Source organism: Lonchura striata, chromosome 8, assembly GCF_046129695.1.
Source record: "Lonchura striata isolate bLonStr1 chromosome 8, bLonStr1.mat, whole genome shotgun sequence".
Classification (NCBI taxonomy): Eukaryota; Metazoa; Chordata; class Aves; order Passeriformes; family Estrildidae; genus Lonchura; species Lonchura striata.
The window spans coordinates 20,395,644-20,415,842 of NC_134610.1; the positions used below are offsets into that span (position 1 = coordinate 20,395,644).

At 36.9% G+C, this 20,199-nt stretch overlaps 1 protein-coding gene across 1 annotated transcript in view; it reads right to left on the bottom strand.

Moving 5' to 3' along the window:
* Window positions 1-889: 889 nt before the first annotated feature.
* SLC25A12 (solute carrier family 25 member 12) overlaps window positions 890-20,199 on the bottom strand; it is a 45,164-nt gene continuing 25,854 nt past the window's right edge. Inside the window, exons 10-18 of the mRNA XM_021552419.3 lie at window positions 18,651-18,735; window positions 18,045-18,203; window positions 14,799-14,851; window positions 14,522-14,602; window positions 6,109-6,249; window positions 4,713-4,851; window positions 2,283-2,441; window positions 2,007-2,097; window positions 890-1,496 (exon numbers count right to left, since the gene is read on the bottom strand). Of these exons, the coding sequence (XP_021408094.1) occupies window positions 1,325-1,496; window positions 2,007-2,097; window positions 2,283-2,441; window positions 4,713-4,851; window positions 6,109-6,249; window positions 14,522-14,602; window positions 14,799-14,851; window positions 18,045-18,203; window positions 18,651-18,735 (1,080 nt within the window). The 3' untranslated portion in view covers window positions 890-1,324. The remainder of the gene's footprint in view (window positions 1,497-2,006; window positions 2,098-2,282; window positions 2,442-4,712; window positions 4,852-6,108; window positions 6,250-14,521; window positions 14,603-14,798; window positions 14,852-18,044; window positions 18,204-18,650; window positions 18,736-20,199) is intronic.

The following is a 20,199-nucleotide window of genomic DNA, read 5'->3' on the forward strand; positions in this document are numbered from 1 at the left end:
AGCCATTTCTTCATAAACTGACTTAATCCCTGATGGGCCTGCTGTCACCTAAGTAAGAAAACAGAATTTGAAATCAGTTTACACCCTTTGGATAAGCTCCATTCCAGGATGTTTAACCCTGTAAGAAACATGTAAAACTTCAGTAATCAGGGCTGGAAATCACCCATCTCATCTCTGGCTGCAAGGATGGTGTGACTAATTTTCCTCCATGATAACAGAAATCTCAACTCCCCTACTTCCTCTGACACTTTTGCATTTAAGTATTATACCAGAGAAACTTGTGGCAGATACTAAGCCAAAAATAGTTCAACCTTTCCCTTTATCTTCTCCTTTTACTTCCACTTACCTGTAAATATAAAAAAATTGTTTTGCATATAAAAATAATAAAAAAGTAAGTAGGTTCCCCCCCTACAGAATAACCTAATCTCATAGTAAAACAATCTATAAATAAAGAGAATGCTTTCAATTTTTTGTAACAAGTTTTCCACTCAGGAAAAGAAGGCACTCTGAGTAATATACCCTGTAAAAATTCTTGAGTGTGCTAGTAACTGGCAAATCTCTCACTGTATTTTGAATGCTACCATAGAAGTAATAACTATTAACACATTTAGTAATGCCATGTATTTTGAGAGAATTCCTTGTCACAACATAGTGCTGCAAAATAACGTATTGCATGTGCTCATCTAATTACCGTGTTCTCTAACACTTGCAAGCCAGCACATTGGATTTCAATTCCTTTGCTGTAACTAGCTGTGAAGGGCATTCCTGCAGAGCTCTGTCCTGTCCATTCATTAAATGGGTGCATCTGATCTTCACATTTCTTCTGTGGAGGGAGAAACAATCATACCAGACAGCTTCCTATAAATTCAAAGAAGCGAACTGACACAAGCATTTTTAAACATTTTATTGTCACGATTGTTAACAAAACACCTTCAAAATGTCTGTACATTTCAAACTATTTTGAACTGCAATACCCATTATATAAATGTACGTGTATATATGCCCTGATGTCTCTGTACAAAGATGTACAATATGTACAGTAACATTAAATGCAAACTGTGCAAGGCAAAGTCTAGGCTACAGCTTCATGCCACTGGTTAAAACAAGGCAAAGAACCACAGCTTCAATCAGTTCCTTGTGTGTAAATAAATAAATGCAGGTATGTATGAATATTTGAAAGGAGCAATTAGATTTGCAAGCTCAGTTCAGCTAGAACACATGCAGCTGACTGGAAAAAAATACAGCAGTACTCTCGTGAATTCTTTCCACTGCATCACTTTGTTCATTTGAAATATCTTTTCAGGACTCAGCTGCTACTGTGTGCTTAAGCTGAGGTTGTGGCAGGAGCTCGAAACTTTGGAAGATATAAACCAAATTTATTTTCTATACCAGCAAACGTAGCTGTAGCAAGTCTGTATCCTCCTATATGTGCAGGGTTAACAGGAGGAAGATCTGAAATTCGTGTTTTTGGGGTAGATTCTGATCCAGCGGGCTTGCTGTTTGAACAAAGAAAAAAGGTAATTTTGTTAGTCTAGATTTCATAAGAAGAACTTTAAATAGACTTAAGTCTTTTGTCTGAATATGGAAGACTCTTAAAGTTGATCTTGATTAATTGACTCCTATGGTGAAGTGAATGGGGTCAGACCACTACTTAACTTTAAATCAAATGCAAAACTGAAGTTAAATTTTTATGGATACTTTCGTAAGTTCTTTTAGCTTCCAGTGTCACAAGGAAACTGGACAAAACTATCTTGCTACAATGGAAATACAAATTAGTGTACTGAAGTAAATATGAAATGGCTATATATCTCCTCATCTGTTTAGAACTGGCATGCAAGTTTCCCTCAATTATATGAGGCTAGGGCAATTTTTTACGTGCTGCAATTTTAAGTACAGGTGCTCAAAGTCAGTAAGTTTTAATGAGTTCTGTGCATGAAAAAGTTTAATTTTTCTCTTTAAATCTAGAAGTTGTTTTGTGCAAGCTAAATAACAAATACTTGACTTACAGGCCTCCAAAATCAACATACAACCATCTCTGCAGAAGTTCATAAGTGACCAAAGTAACACCAAACTGGGGTGAAGATCTGAACACACGAGCTGTTAAATATTACAAATCATAGTGTTAAACAAATAAAATAATTCCTCAGGAGATCAGCTAAACATTTTTAACAAGATGTTGTGTTTTTCACAATCAGACCTTCTAAATACTGCTCTGATTTAATTCCTTAACAAAGCAAGTGCTAATTTACAGATTTGGGGTCAGCTTTAGTTTTTTTTCTCACCTCCAGCTCCCTTCCACAAAGCTGAAGGGCCTTCTTCCCTTAGAATCTTTTTGAAGCAGTCAATAACTCCACTGTATGTTGTCTGACCAGCGCGAGCTGCCACTTGCAGTCTTGTCTTGATGACATCAGCAGGGGTTACCAAAGAAGCAGCAGGCACACCTTTTAGAAGAAAACCACATTTAATTTGCACAAAGGATCTTGTAAAAGAGGAAACACAAGTGAAAAACACAAGTGGAAACTTTCATATCTTTTACGAGGGCTAGACATTACAAAAAAATGCAGGTTCTTACTCTTGATGCTCATATAAACTGTCATGCCTGAGATAATAATTCTGACTTTCTTCTAAATTTAACGGCTGAAAGTGGTAGTAAAGGAAATAAACTATAAAAACCCATTCTCAGCATCTTCTAGTGGTCTAGCTGTAGCAGTAGTTTGAAACAAGATAAAATTTGCTATACATATGTAATATATAAAAATTAATTTTGCACATTTAGTGTATTTGTTTATTCTCTACAATGTATTTTGCAAATTATGTAGATGATTGGTTTAGAAATTGAATCCTATGCCTCCATTTGTAAAAGGTGTTGATGAGAAAAACTACTGCTTAAAGCCGCAATTCTATAGAAATGTGTCGAAACTGCTGTTTGGACTGTTCTGTAGGAGAATAGATGCTGCTTACTTCAGTAGGCAAGCCATAAAAAGACTGAGGACAATGAAGGTGTTTTACAAGTCTGCTTAGTACCAACAGCGTGGTATTAGCCAACAGTGATGGAAGAACAAATCTCCAGTTCCAAGGCACCACTCTCGGCTTGCTAGTCAAAGGAAAGGAGAAAGTTTTCAGAAATGTACTCCACAGTATATAACTGTGTTATCTGAGATATTTCTGAATACTTCTAAATACTATAAAAACTTAATCCCCCTAAAAAGAGGAACCATCTTCTAACTTAAAATCATTACATTAATTTTGAATTCTGTTAAACTTTAACAACTGGTTAACACTGAATTAAAAATGTTAACAAGTAACTGACTGTATAGGTGTAGATAAACTGTGAAGTGTCACTGACCAAACTGTGAAGTGTCACTGACCAATCCAGGTTTTAAACTAAAACAGAAGCACTGCAGTTAAGCCTGCAGGCATACACTGACAGCAATCATATGCAGATTTTCCTGACAGGCAGATCCCTTCAGACTGTATTCTTGCCTGCTGTGCACGTGTAACCGGGACTGAGTGAGCAATTGAGAATGTGAAATTTGCAATTCAGAAAGGCAGATTCCTACACATGCTATAAAACGAGGCCTATGAAATTTACATACGTTTTTAATAGGGTTCATCCCTTAGTATGAGCAACACAGAAACACTAATGAAACAAAGAGAAACTGTGGAGTTTGCAGTTGAAGAAGTATTTTAGAAAATACAAATTAACAGTATATATAAGTATTGTATGTGTATAATAAGCGAAATAATTTTCCATTTCTGGCAGTTCTGCAATACTAAAGAATGAAAGGGGCGACAAATCTGTTAGATGTTTTCTAGGTGGTCTCCCTTCCCTCTGGCATGAGGAACACATCAACTGAACACATCAACAGAAGATGCTGCCAAGCCTATGTGTCAAGTATGATATGGGAAACTGCTATTCACACACAGGCACTCCCAATTGATGTATATATCTCTACAGTGATTCCTTACAACCGTAACAAGCAGCAAAGGGTCTTGCTCAGCCCAGTGGTGTTCCTGAACTGCAGATTCTGACACTGAATCATTCACTGTTGTAAGGCTGCATGCAAATACCCAGTTTTCATCTGCAGAGCTCATCCTTGGCAGTGCAGAATCTGGCCATCTCTATCTGCATATCCACCACTATAGTTCCTACATCTACTATTTTTATACACCCTGCCTTTAGTAAAAACAACTTTTTATCACAGCAGCATATTGTCTTTATACTAAACTTGTTTGAGATGCTGTAGAGTATTTTAAATTTCAGAGTATGGTACTTCAGCTTCTTTACAAACTAATGCCCTGTTTTCAGCAATTACATTAGACAAAGTTTCTTTTCAGTTATTCCACAGTCCAAACCTGGGTAAGTAATTTTCTTCTTAGCTCTTATGATCTCTCATTTTATGTTCATCAAAGATTCAAATTAGCCTTCAACTCTGAGAGCTCAGTAACAAGTAAAACCCCATTGAGACAGACAGATCAAATTTGACTACAAGTTGCTGAGCTGCATTACGCTGTTTATCCACATTATGCAAATGTAATTAGCTCTCATCAAAATTACATCGCCTCCCACTAAGGATAACAGTGATCAAATTTAGATTAAATCAGATACAATGGTACAGTACCCTTCCTTTATATGGGGCTACTGAATGAATACTAAATATTACTCACTAAAAGAAAAAAAATTACTTTTAGGAAACATTCTGCAAAATTACCTGCAATGGCTCCAGCTGCAAGGAGATTAAGCCCTCCCACATGGCCACTTTCATCAGCAAACATCATTTTACTATGAGCATAAACCGGAAAGTAGATTGCAGAAAAGGGAATGTCTCTGAGGAAACATGCTTTGGCACCCTGACACAGAGAAAAGAGACATAATGCAAATAAATTCTGTAAATAAGGCTAAAATTGATATCCAGCAAGCAGCCTGAGCCCTGAAGTACAAACTCATTTGATCTACCAGAAAAACTACACAGAAAATGTCTCAGGGAACAGATGATACAGAGAACTTGAAAATAAGAATAAAGCATACCTAAACTAAGTGTATGGAATGAGGAAGATTCAAGGTTCATGTATAATTTTGGTAAGTAACAGAGAGCAATCCTTATGTCTTTCTGACAACCAGGGAAGCAGCAAGACCAGTCCCTGCCAGCCTTTATTCCACCAAACACAAAGGCACTACTAAAATACCAGTGAGCACTATAAGACCTCACACTGATCATCATCTGTTTGACCAAAGAAGCTGCACTGGAAGATTAGCAAAAAGAGAAAAAACACTGCAAACTGGGTGCAGTTTAATAAGGAAATACAATGGTCACAAATCTCATCTACCAAATTCAAAACAAAATCTTCAGCTCTAAAAGTAAATGTGCACATTTTTATAGTATTATTGTAGGTCTATGGGCAAATCACATAAAGCAATGTTTTGTAAGTGCACAGCTAATATAACTGCTGAATTTACGTATTACCCCTTGCGCTGGCAGAAGATACAGGAAGAAACACTCTTCCTTGTTTAAGGAAACTAATAGCTTCTGCTCCATTACACCTGATCTGCAATGATGGCAGTAAGTATACCTGCAGGGAAGGAATCTGTTGACTGGCATTTTGCTGAAGTACCATACGGAACAGGCTTTTTTTTCAGTGGAATTTATTGACAAATCCCACCACTTAACTTCTTAAAATCTGAATCCTACTAAACTTCACTACTGTTTCACTGCCATCAAATTATTAAGACAAAGAGAATATCCTGCTGCAAAGATAACAACAGAGATACAGAGATTCAAAATAAATATAAAAAAATGCACAGGGAAAGCTAAAGAAACTTTTCACAAAACCCCACCAAATGAAATGAGCAGTGCCAGAAGCCAGCAGGTCTGCAATACAGGACTCCCTGTAGCTTGGCATAAAAGCCCAAAGGATAGAATGGGGGAGTATTTTTTTGTATCCCACTGCCATTAATATAGAAGTGAGTTTTCTTCAGTTTTCCACTGTGGGGCTGCCCTGCAGGAAGAGACTGGTTTTAAATTCAAAAGATGTTTTTAACAGTTTTTGTTTCAACAGTATAGAAGTTTAGCAAAAAATGACGAAGGCACTCAAAGCAGAAGTACGTACCTTATAAAGACCAAGAAAGCCTAAATCTTTTATAACAGATAGGGCACTGACTCTGGGTCCTGTAGTAATTTCTCCTGCTACCTGCAACCGAATCTTTACAATCTCCAGAGGATTAGTGAAGATGACCTGGGAACCTCCTGCCTGCAAACCCAAGGAAAAAGAAAGTAAATTACGTTACTAGAGCATGTGGTGACATACTGACTTTTGCAAGGTGATGATTGCCTTGACTTCTCACTGCATTGGCTGATATTTTCATGTAAAAATATATGAGAGAGATTTAATAAAGCACCTGTCTGGGAGTCAAAAGACCTGGATCAGAAATCATGGGTTTGTAAAAATAGATTTTTACATGTATGTTTTTATAGCCCCCGAGGTGAATTAATTCAGTTTGTCTGCTTTCCTCCTAGACAGCACTTTCTAGAAGTCATGGCTGTGTTTAAAAGTCTATCAGATATTACAGGAAATACTAAACTAAAATAATCATTACACTTGTGCTACTAGAGCAGCAAATACACTTAAAGACCTTATGTTTATTCAAAAATAATCCATCACCAATGTGTAGACATGCTATTTGCATTTAGAAGTAATGCTGTTTAAAAGGTAAATTTGCATTTAACAGTGTAATTTTAAATTATTAGAAAAGGTGTTTGGAGTTTTGTTTAGCAGCCTGTATTAGTCCTAAGTGGAAACAAAATATAAAATTTAAATAGGAAGTCTAGCATTTCAAAATATTATACTAGACAGAAACAGGTGTCATATTTGTGAGCTGAGCATTACAGATTTTACTTGCAGGAAATACTCTGTTGGCAGTGTTGAAGGACTGTCTTGCAAACTCCCTAGCAGTAGTGTTGTAAAGCTGCTTCTGACTCTGCACTTTAGCCAAAGACTTTCAAAGAACTGTGTCCCAGGTTCGAGAGAGAGTCAATCTGACAGTTAGGTTTCAGAGTTTTTAAACCTGTTTAGAATGACATGTTTAGATTTCTCCCTGGTTTGCTGTAGGTATTACCATTCACTTCTGAAGAAGTTCGTGGTTCATCACAATCCAGCTATACTTTACTAATCTTGTTAAGCTTCCCTCTTCCTAAGCCACCTTTTTTCATTTAAGAAATAAACCCAGTTCCTTAAAAATTGTGGCATATATAGAATATCTGGCTTGAATAGACAACTCTAAAAGCATTTCTTGCACAATATAAAAGTTCCTCTTAATTCTGATCGATTATTCCAACCCATCAAATTTTAGTGAAGTAAACAGCACAGAACATCTGCAGTTAAAACTTTTTACCACTTCTAAATTGCCCAAGCAATAAACTCTTCTAGTATGCTGGGGGGTTAGGAAAGGGCCGTGCATACAGGGGTGTGGTGAAGTAAAGTCAACAGTCTGATACAGCATCTGGAGAGCCTGCATGGTGTTCTCTGCTAATTGATTGACAACTGATGAACACTAATCCTTTCTACATGTAGCACAATCTTGCTCTCTCCAGCAGCAGGCAGAATAAATTTGAGATTAGCCCTGATGCACAGTTTAGAAGCTGGTAATCTGAATTATTCTAGCCTAGAGACAAAAGAGCATTGCAACCCTCCATCAGCTACTGAGAATGACCCAGCACTTCAGCAGTATCTATGGGCTGGGAGCAAGAAGCATCAACACCACTGACCAAGCATCCCATACTTCAGTGAGCCTTTACTGAGAACTGATAGCCTTTTACTGCAAGTCGTGTTTATTACTTCACTCAATATTGACATTGAAAATCACCACTGCAACAGCTTTACTGAAGCACCTTGATCCAAACAGTGGGGCTGCTTTTGATTAATTATTTCCATTGTTGTAATTACTGTCTTTAACACTTCTCACTCAAATAATCAGTCTATACAGGTAATCTTAATTTATTCCCACACATCTTCACCTCTCTGAAAGCAAATCTAAGACTGTTTTTGTGGACATTTGTTGCAATCATCAGGAATATCACAAGCACTCCCAGACAAGCCAAAGGGATTCCCATCTTCTATGTTCCTTGGTCTTACTGCATTGTGTTTACTCAGTTATCTGACACTATTCATTTGTCCAAAGGCATTCTTTAGACTCTCTTTACTTCTCATCTCACCTTTTCCAGTTCATACACACACATATGCATGCAATGGCTGTCTTGCTGAGCAAAGTTCCAACCTAAATAAAATTTATAAAATTTGCATCTGGCAATTTCTGTTAACTTTTTTTTTTGTTGTCTGCATTACATTAAGCATGAAGCCAATTTCAAATGTTTACCATTTCCCTGTATCTTTAAAAAAATAATTTTGGTAGATAAAATGTTAAGCAGTGTGTTCTGGCTACATAATACAATGGGCCACACAAAAAAATTCAGGTAACTTTAGATTGCAACACTAAGCTAGAAATTCACTCCTTCTAGACAAATACCAGCTACCTGCCTATTAAATATGTATTATTTGTTGTATATGTGAAATTCCATTTTTTATTTTTAATGTTAAAAACTAGCACACCCTACAGAGCTGCCAAAATAACTCTTCCTATTTGCCTAACACCCACCACAGAAAACACAAATAGGCCAATTTGTAAACATTTCTATTTTCTAACCTGAATTCAATCTTCCTGCAATTAACATTTTCCTCTCCTAGGTGCACAGCTGCCTACCTTTCTGTTAAAATCAGCCATAGCCCTCTTCTGATACAGAAAGCAAAAGACACTGAACACAACACATTTTAATAATTTAGTAGCACCACTAATTAGAAGCATTACATTACAAATTCTATACAGTTAATACAGAATTATGTACTCCATCAGTATTAGAAGATTATTTGGTGGTCAGGTTTATATTATCAGTAGAAAACACATTGAAAAGCTCTTTAATTACATCAACACATTGAATATTGAGTATTTACAGTGCTGACAGACTTCTCAACAGGCAGCTTTCTCCAAAAGAGCTGTAATCACCTAGCTACCCAGTTAAATAGTCCCTATTACCAGTATGTCCTTCTAGCCAAGTCTTGACTTAGGCTGTTTTACTTGGAGTTTGGCAAACTTTTCTGCCAGCAGTGATTTGATTCACACGAAGTGGAGCACTGCATTCAGTGAAGTGGTACATAGGTCCCTCAGTGGACCACAAGCACAGACAGGACAACCTTTGACTTTAATACAGAACATGTAACACGAGAAAACTCCCATTTTCACAGTGTATTTTTTAAAGAATGAATCCAAGGGTGGTTTTTGTCTGTGTTTTCTATTTAAGTAAAAGGTGGCTATCTATGTGACAAAGAACGTGTGAGGCAGAGGAGAGTGCTGCCTTGGGGAGGAGAAGAGCACTCTGCAGAAAAGGATGTAGAGAAGAATGACACAAAGGATCTCCAAATAAAAATGAACTGGAAGCATGTAGGTTTGCAGTACAGATCTCCACGCTCCTGTGCAAATCATTAGCAATCAGCATCACTCTTTTTCAAAGTCTCTTACTTCAGCTGTCAGCTCTGTATGTTAAATACGTGTGCACGCGTAGATGCACACAGAGGTATACATTGCACTCGCTGAATTGCTTTTGGAGATGGTGCAGTAAATCTAGATTGCTCTCTCATAAATCCTCGCTTCACACATAAATTGCAACAGACACTTTAAAAAAGGTTGACAAATTTGTTTCTGAATGGAGGTTATTCATACACATCAAAAATACCAGTAATAAAAGCTTCTACTTAACCTTAATGTCATGTAAAATAACTCTACAAGGAGCAAATAAAGGAACTAAATCTGACAGCAAAGGTTATGAGAGAAAAGATGTAGTTTGAGATCCCACAGCAAACGCCCCATGACATGCCAAAGGCTGAAGGAAATACACAAATGACCCTGTAACATGAGACCTCTTGCCCTTTCCAATTCCACCCGAGAGGCATATCCTCCAAAGGGGAGAGGCCTACTTCAAGCCCTTCCTTCCTTCCTTTTAGAAACCACCACATCCTGGACCACAACTATGTCCCACAGAAGCAGCTAAAATAAAATGTTACTTAAAACAGTCTTGTTTAAAAACATCAAAAGAACTTGCATTTCTTTCTCTAGGCAAAGCTGACATGGTTCATGAACCTAGAGTCAGTTTACTGTCTCTTCTGTTAAGCAATCATTTTCTCCCCAATTTTAAATGTCCACATTAGAAATCAAGGTAAAGTAGTAAAGTTTAATTCTGTTTCTAACTTTATTTTTTTGAAGTATAATATAAGAAGTAACATATCTTCAGTATTTTGAAGGAAAACAGTCTGATAGCTATAATTCTGTATTTTTGTTCTTGTTAAACAAAACCACTAAAATTTTACATTATTTTTTCCAAACTAAATATCTGACAGATTCCTATTTGCCTGATACACCAAAATGCATTTTTGTGTGTATGTATACAAATATACACATAAATATGTATGAAAAATATTTCTTACAAGTATACCAAAAATATTTAGACTGAATCTTAGATTTAATGTTCATGAAAACTTAAAAATCAGTGGTAAATCTGAATCTCTCTGTGTATGTATGTGCAAACACAGACACACATACACACATCCCAAGCTCTAATTATCATCAGATGCATTGCCTGCATCTCAAAGGTTCTCAAGACCGTTTCTGCCTGGCACCCCACATCATCCTTCTGACAGCATAAAGCAAAAGCATCTTTCTGATGGAACACAATTCATCCATTCAAAATGTTAAGCACCACGTACAGGATGGGAAGAATCTATTAATTCCCCTATAACTCATAGGAATTACAGCCTAAAATGACAGTATCTTTGTCTACTGTAACAGTAACCATGAACCGTTTACACAGCATTAGGTGTCTGCTTCAGCACTGCTGCCCAAGTGAGGATGAGCAGCTCCCTCGAGCACCTTGCCCTTCACCATGTACTCACATGTGCCATGCGTGTAAGCTCCTCTGGGAAGCACTGTCCATATCAGGCATGCGCTCTCTGCTTCCCAGGCCTCTGTTGGGATAGAGGAAAGCATTGCCAAAGCCTCACTCAGCCTCCCTGCAACTCAAAGCTAATGGAGGCTAAAAACTTCAGGAATGAAGGTTAATCACTGAATTACAACGGAATGTAATTCAATTAATTACAGTAACAGTAGGGAAATAAATTGTTTGCTCTGAACATGTGTAAATATGGATAGTGTGGTTAATGATTAACAAACCAGCATACTTCAAGCTACAGGTAGGAAGATGGGATATCAGTTTCATCCATCAAGGACAAGAGCCCTTTCACTGACAGGTATGACCTGACTGCTGTAACTGAGCTGCCCAATGTAGCTGCTCTGTTTTCAAATACAGCTACAGCTTGAGAGCAGCTGGGAATATTTGGGCTCTGACAGAGCAGACCCTGCAGTTCCCAGTGACATTTACATTGCCCAGCAGCCAGCAGGAAGGTTTAAAGGAGCATAGGGCACAGGCTGCCTGCGGGAGGTCCCTGCCCTGCAGTAAGGAAGGAAAGACACCAGACAGGCAGCTGACCACACGAGCAGGCTCTGCCTGGGCGGAAGCTTTGGTAACCGCTGTGAGAATGACGGAGTTTCTCCTTACTGCGAACGCAGCTTTACTCCCTAAGTGGACAGTAGCTGAGAATGATTGGAGACTGAGAAGTAAGATTTTGGCCAAAGTGATTCAGTCTCTCAGTATCAGCACTTCTGGAGGGACATGCCCGTGAGCGGCCCCTTTGCTGGACAGTACAGCTTCCAGATACTCCAGAGCTGAGGATACTGACCAGCCTACACAGGGTCTCCTGAACTGCCACTGTCTTAATGCCAAAGGTTTCACCTGTCCTTGTGTGGGGGTCTTAGAAGACTGTAACCCCATACATAAGCTTTGATACAGCACTGCCATCCAGAGAGGAGAATTTGCCATGTCTGCTAGAACCTTTCCCAAGCTGCCTCCACTTCCTCACAAGAATTCTTTTGATTGCTGTTTGAGGACTGTGGCATGCACAATGTGCTTTTGTGTATCTTGCAAGAGGGAAGGCTTTTAAAAGTATGAAACATCTCTGCTGTAAGCTCTGTAAAATGGCTGAAAATATGCCTTGCTCATCTTGCTCATCCACCAGCAGTTCCATACCAGACATGATCCAAAACTGCATTATTCCTGTTAATGAGGAGATAGTTCAACACTAAACACAAGTGAGAGTTAGAGACAGTAGTAGTAAGTCCATCTCTCAGAACCACATGTGGGCATAATGCTATTCCTTCTGATATTATGACAAGGTAAAAAAGTATAGTTTTATTTTAGCCTACATTTATAGTATACTATGAGCAAAATACTTAAGTGTTTTCAGCGACAAACAGTAAGAAAAAGCCACAGAAACCTGAGTTACCCGAATCTAAATACTGAAAATAATTTTGGCGTATATAAAATCCAAACATTCCCACATTAATCCATCATTTTGTACTAACAGAGAGAGAAGGAAGAGAATAAAGAAAAAATGAAAGGTAGCATAACCCAAACACAAAGCCTTTTGTGCCCCTACAAGGAAGTGGACTAAGCTTACTTGTGGGCCTCCTTGGATGAAATTGTTGGTTGCACCCATTAATATTTTGTAGAAAAACAGAACACAATAACAACAGAAGTGTGATGACCAATATTATTTCCAAGCAAGTCAACACAGAAAAGAGCTGTCAAAATGAGAACAAAAAGGTCTGAGGATGAAAAAGAGAAAGACTAATATCGAATTGCCCCTGCTTTAGCCAACTGATATTTTCAGACTCTTAACCTTATAAGCTTGCTAACAAAGATTCTGCTATTTAGGATATTGGAATTGCTAAAATTGAACTAAGCAGCAGCAGAGACAAAAAAATCTTCAGCTGGTAAGATATCAAATGATCCAGAGGAAGCTACAAAGAAACATCCCTTAGAACTGTGACCAACACTTCTATAATTTTGTAAAATTCTCCTAAATTGAGTGAGATTAATATTAATAAAAGGACATTAAAATATCAGGTCAGTCAGCCAGGTAGGTGTTCTGTTTGGACGGACTACAAATCTACTCATCTTGGAAAAAACACTCAAATCTCTGAAAGCCTATCTGAAACTCAATTTTGCCTCAATTTTTGCATGTTCGCTACAGTAACACAATGAAGTTATTTTGAAAAAAGAGTACCTAGCAAGTGAAAAAGGCTCTAATGTAGACTGAATTTAGTACTATATATTTCAGTACAAAATAATGTAAAATAATAAATTATCAGATGTTTGACTTTAATTATGAATTCATGGACAACACAAACACAAATTAATTCTGTTCTCTGCCACTACAGATGACCTGTATTTGCTTTCTGTGTTACTGAGCTTTCCAGAAAAAGGTTAGACTTCTGCTAGCTACGCATTAGAGCTGCTTTCTCACATTTCTCAGAAAATAAACTTTGTACACTGACAGGTGAAGACTCAAGCATGTACCAGGCTGCCAAATTCAATCAGGCAGAACTATAAGCAGTCTCCCTTCAGGGCTGTTTCTTTGAATTAAAAGTTTGCAGAGGTCAACAACCTTTCTGCCCCAGGTTTTGTTGTAAGCCAAGGAGGTTTTATACCAGCCTGTCAGCCTACTCAACTGGAAGTCATTAGTGGTCTGTATTACAAAAGAAACCCAACTCAAGCCTTAAACATATTATAGGGTTAACAACTGTCGGGGAATCCCACAAATGAAATTAGCCAATGTGCAAAACCAAAAGAAATCCAGCATCAATTCAAACCACTTACAGATTGCTAAAACATCCACTGAATTACAGCCCTCAATTTCAACAAAAACATGGTTTGTTTTTTAACTGTATTTGGATGAGGGATGTAATTAGCATCTGAGTAACATAGCTGCATTTTATACACAGTCTTTTAAACAGATAATTCACTTATACATGTTACATGAAAGGTAAGGCTATATTGTTCCTTTTTTCCATCTTTTCACAACAGTAAAAATTTCACAAGCAGCAAGTTGAAAAGTGTATTTCTTTTTCTTCTTAAAACCTTCAGCAAGAATTAGATTTCCTTAAACCATTCTAGACATCTCCATCCCTCCCCTGAAGGAAATTTAATCATGCCTATAATCCATTCTCAAGGAGTACCTCTATCTTCCCAAACTAATGATGCATAGTAACCCAGCAGAACATATGGAATGGGAGAATAGGGCACCCTCCTCTTCAGTCTTTGTGAATGAAACCACTTCTGAAACTGAAAGTTATGAACTGGGCCAAAACAGTGTCCTTAGGCACATCATCATCATCATTCCAAGAGAACTTAATTCAGAAGTATGCTAAGCTTTCCAAACAGAAAAAGTACTTTTTTTAGTTCTTGTGGCTGGGAGAAAGAAGAGCACTCCCATTCAAACTGACAAAGCATGCCCATTAACTGTCATTGCAACTATTCTGGACATGACTAACTTTTCCTAGGAATACAGGACAGATACTTACACAGCCTCCAGCAAGGACCTCTGCAGGGAATGGAATGGAACCATCTTTCTTGGTAAATTTGTCTCTGACAAAGTCATTAACCTAATAAAGAGACAATATATTACACACTATTTGAAATTAATTTTCTTCCTTATTAATATATATCAAATAAATCTGTAGCCATATATGTTAGAATGCTTGTAAGTGGTCATCTCTCACACATATTAGGAAATAAATCCTGTGCATGTTAACAAACAAAAGGATGCCAGGGAGGAAGAAAAAAAAAAAAGATACGTACAGTTAGCTTAATAGCCTTTTCTGGAGCAACACCTATCAGCTGTGGTAACAAGCCTATAGAAACAAAGACATCATAAGGCAACATTATCTTCCTAATAGAGAAAATAGTATTTTATCAGTGCTGTACAGAAATGCCTTTCTGCACAGGGAATATCCTTTGAGGTGGATGGCATTTAAGTATGGAATGCTGTTCTGTATTACAATTTCTGTTGAAAATTATAATGAAATGTGTGACCAGATCTGCCTTCCTCAGCTAAGTCAGGCCTGATACTGTTGCTGTATAGAAGGAAAAAAGTTTAAGGACCAAACACACTCCTTGGATATGTCAATTATCATGCAAGTTTTCCTGACTTTTTTAGCCCCTTAGCATCTTTTTCCCATACAGCTTGCAATCACTTTTTAAAATGGGATGTAATTGTGAGATAGACACGTGATTATGATAAATTATCAACTCACTTCTACTTGACTCACTAACCTGAGTTTTCTGAAGACTCAAGTTAACTAAGGGTAAGAAGGATTTTCTCTCATTCAGTTCAACATGGTAGCATGATCTTCTTTAAACACTATAACTAATGAGCATTTTTTTAATCTTACTAGAAGGAGGAATTAATGCACAGAAACTGGTTTTGGCAAGGTCCTTGCTCCTGGAAAATAGCTGCTAAGTAAATGAACTGTCATTTGAAAAATGCACATGCACTTTTCTAGGAACTAATAGGTTTAAGAAAAAAATCAGTAGATGGCAGTCTTAACTTCCAAACATAGCACATTATAACAGCATCTGTTATTTTTAAACCCATTTTCTCCACAGTCATTTTGGCATAAGTTTAGATCATAAAACTTAAAAGAAAGTTGTTTGTATTGGATATGTTCACTTCCTAATGTTATTTCACGGTTATGGAATACCATTTTGTCAAAGGTTTTTGTCAGTTAACTAACAAAAAAGCTCCACAGCAACAGAAGTTCACTGATGCCACTTTCCACTATTTGTTAAGTACAGAGAAATCATAGCTAAAAATGTTAAATGTTCAAAATTCACAGAAGTACTCATTCTGCGGAATTTTTTTACTACTTCCTTAAAAGGAAGCTCAGAACAAAGCTGCTTTAATAGAAAGTGCAGCAGTTAATATACACAGTTAATATACAGTGTCATGTGTTCTTCCAACATAGTACTTTCTGTGCAATTTACAGATTTGCTATGCTGAGGAAAGGTAGGTATTAAACACAAAAAAAGGCTGACAGTAACAAAAAGAAATTGTGCCTTCCCAGCTTGAATTTCCAATCTACCATGAAAAGACAATCCAGTTCTGCAATGCCTATGCTTAAAAAAACCAAGACCACCAGACAAAACACCGCAAGACAATCCCGCCACTTCCTTTTTTTATGTAGCTGAACTCACTGGGCACACACATTTGGTGTGCCAGAGAACGTAGGACACATCATGGTCTAGTAAGGGACTGAGAAGAAATGTTATTAATTCTGAAGTTGGATGCCAAGCCTCAAAAGTTTCTTTATTTTCTTGACCAAAAATTCTAAGTTTTTATTTAGAATTATAACATTTCCAGTTTGTGTTCAATTCTATTTTTTGAACTTCAGGAAACAACTACATTGTACCATTATATTATGGTAGAGGTGCATTGTGATATTACAATGCAATTAGGATAATCCAGCTCAGGAATTGAAGAACCCAATAACAGACCCACAGTAAACTTCATAAGTGTTTCTGCTGTTTGGTTTAACATACTTCCAACAGACTATCTAAATTTTTGAGTCCAAATCTCAGCAACATGCTGACCATTAACTCTAACAGTTTCAAAACAACTACATGAACTTCTTATCTAAACAATCTTAAAAACAATTATTAAATAGGTTATTAAAAAGTTTAGCAAACAGACATTCTTTCAAAGAACATTTTTTCAAGTGTAAAACACTGCTTTTAACTCATCAATGGAATCATCCTTGATTTCAAAGTGCTCGAGTAATGTCAGAAACAAAATTTAAAAACTAAATTAAACATCAGAAACAAAATTTAACAAGTTATTTTAAAGCTGCTGTGCAAGAATACAGTATGGGGGGAGGGGAAGAGAAAGAGAACAGTATTGCAGAACAGCACTGAAGAATCAGTCTCATAGATCTAACTCAAGAATTTGCTTTTATAGAAGATTTAACATCAAAAAAAGAAAACAATTTACCAGTAAGACATAATTTACACAGATTATAGCTATTTCATTAACTTTGCACCAACATATTCCTTCCCGTACTTACTTGCATAGTAAAATCCTGAAAGACTACAAAACATTCTTTAGCCAGAACACACAGATTTTCACATGTAAAAACTTCTTAGATACTGTCCATAAAGGACCCTGCCCAGTATCTTTACTGACAGAACACACCATGAAGTAGAACAAAACGCTGTAGCCATCACGTGAGTTTGCTGCAGCTGAAGAACGAAGGTGTGCCAATTAATAAACACCTTGCTGATCCCTTATGAAAACTATGAACTTCATCAAGTTATAGGAAATTAGATTTAAAAATAGAGAATTCAATTAAGTATGCATTCAGAGGGCTGGCAAGCATGTACCCTGTATGTAAGTCACCTTACCAATGTGATTAAAACTCAGCCTAATTGATAAAAAGCTGAATTTGACTTAAGAGTTTTATTTTTTTACAATACTACAATTTTCTGAGTTTCACTGGTGATATTTTAAAGTAAAACAGAGCAACATAATCCAACAGCATAATGTAACTTCTGTCTACAAGATAAAATTATAAAACAAGTCCAACTACCTGCAAAAGTATGAGGCATAAGATCTTGCATCCAGTTTACACATACATTTCCAAGTAACTGTCTTTTGTCTCGTAACCAAAAATATTTGCTGCAAAACCAATCTTTATTCCTCAGATGCTGATCTGCTCCTGATGTCTGACCCCAGCCAAAACTTGCAATCCTCATTTTGTGAGATTATAATTATATCCTCAACACTTAGACCCCAAAAAGAAGGTATGTAAGTTACTTAAGCAGCAAATCTCTAACAACAACAAGAAAAAGCCCAGTCTTCCCCAGCAATTGTTTATTATGAAAGGTGCATAATGGAAGAAAAATACTCAGCTTCAGAAATGAAAGCAAAATTAAACACGATACCAAGTATTCTGATTTTCCCTTAGGAAACCAGCTGTTGAGGTATTAAAATAAAAAAAGGGGACAAAAAATTACTGACTTGATATATCTATTTATTTAAAATTCACTTACCTCTGTAAAGACCAAAAAAGCCTTCAAAACGCAAAACCTTTTTAAAGCAGTCAAAGCTGTTTTTATACATCAACTCTCCTACGACAGAACCTGTGGTGCGCTGATTCTGCATACGAGTTTTCACCAGGTCTATGGGATACACGGCAGTAGCACCAACAGCTGTAAGAAAGCATCTGGAGTATTATTTCTGCAATGTCATTGTTGCTGTAGTATTTAATTATTGTGATGATTTTCTATGGCATTCATTTAAACACAAAGAATATATAAGCTGGTAAGACCTCTGGTATGTTGGTGGTAAGAAAGAACAATAATGAAGATCTAGGAAAAAAGTCTCAAGGAGAATGGACGACACTGTTACATAAACAAGGTGTGCAGAATGAAGAACACCTATCTGAATTACCACTAAGAAAATCTGTTACTGGCAGTTTCAAAGGACTGTGGAGGGGTTCTAGAATCCAAATTATAAGGAAAGAAACTAAAATGGTTTCCAACATCCAATTTTACACATGCATAACCAACATAACTTCCTTAGATGAGATCAAATAGTCTGGCAAAACAGTGTAAAGTACCCCAAGCTTGGAAACAGAAAGCAGAAATATTACTCACCTCCAGCAATTGAGCCTAAAGTGAACCTGTAAGCTGACTCAGCTATCTGGAGCCAAATAGGTCTGCCTACTTCTCCAAAAGATTGCTGTGTGAGGGAAAAAGAAATGAAAAAAAGCTTGAAAATCTGCACAGGAACACAAAGGCATCTGTGAATTGCTTTTACAATGGTACAGAAAGAATCTGATAAAAATTACTAGCTTTATGTTCAGGAGGAAGATACTGTTACTAGATAATGTCTTTTGTGCCTAACGGATGAAGCACATTTTCCAAATACTTCTAAAAAATACTCCTTACATATTCCTGGTTGTGCCAAACCAGTACACTGGTATAACCAGTACAATAATGCTCAAGAAAAAGAAGACAGAAACTCTAAACAACTTTGCTATTTTCTATTCTGTTGCCTTTGAATTTGTAAGGCGTGGAACTCCCCTCTGACTTGAATAAAATTCAGTACTTCAGAAGGAATTCACAGAATAGCTCACAGACAGGCTCTATCAGCACAGGACAGATTTTAAGATTACGTATCTATTAATGCATAGCACAAACATAAGATTTCACGTCTTCAAAACAGAAGACAAGACTTTTTCATGTAGTTGCTAATTTACAGAGCAATGCTGACCTCAATCCTTTCAATTACATACACTATTATAAATGTGTTAAGTATTCTAAATAATACAGTCTGTACAGAAAATATTTGCAGAGACTCATAATTATGTTATTAAATGGCTATTAGAAACAAGGTAACTGAACTGATTAACAAGACATGCTCACAATGTCACACTGTAAAACATGTAACATGGGCCAAAGTTTTGTCCATCCATAATTAAGGCAATTAGAGAAGAATTAATATTATGCAGTATAACTTGTTTGGGGTATCTAAGGGGCCAAGATATTAACTGTTAAATTCCATAGTAAAGCAGATACTAAAGTCCAAACACCAATCTGTTCTTCCTAAAAGTACCCTGTACTTTTAGCAGATGTGCTTCTGCCAGGACAGCTGAAATGTCCAGACCCCTGCTGCATATTAGGAATTTTCACAAAGATTACTACACACACACTTCTCATCTCCCTCTCCAAAGCTACCCAGCCAGGTAGCTCAGCTCTCTGAAGCACCACAGAAGGACAGCCTCAGCATCAGCTACCCTGGGCTGGTGTTACACTGCATGTGAAAAACCTGCCCACACTGCATAAGGTTTTACATGGTATACACACAACACAAGACAGGAGCCCATGAGGTCAAGATAAGATCATTACCTGTAAAAAAACATGGATTATATTTGATACCATTTTTCCACAGAATAAAAAGGTACAGCTAAAACCACTTCCCTTCACAATAATATATTCTCCTCCCCCAAAATATAGCTTAACAGAGAAGAATAGAGAAATTCTAGGTAGCACCAAAATTACACACTGCACATGCAGACCAGCATAAAAAAGCATAAATCAAATCTACTGCCTTTACAAGCAATAGAAGCAATAAATCCAAGGAATAACCTCATTATTGTAAAACCACTATGCTTTCCTAGTAAAAAAAAACAACAAACAAATT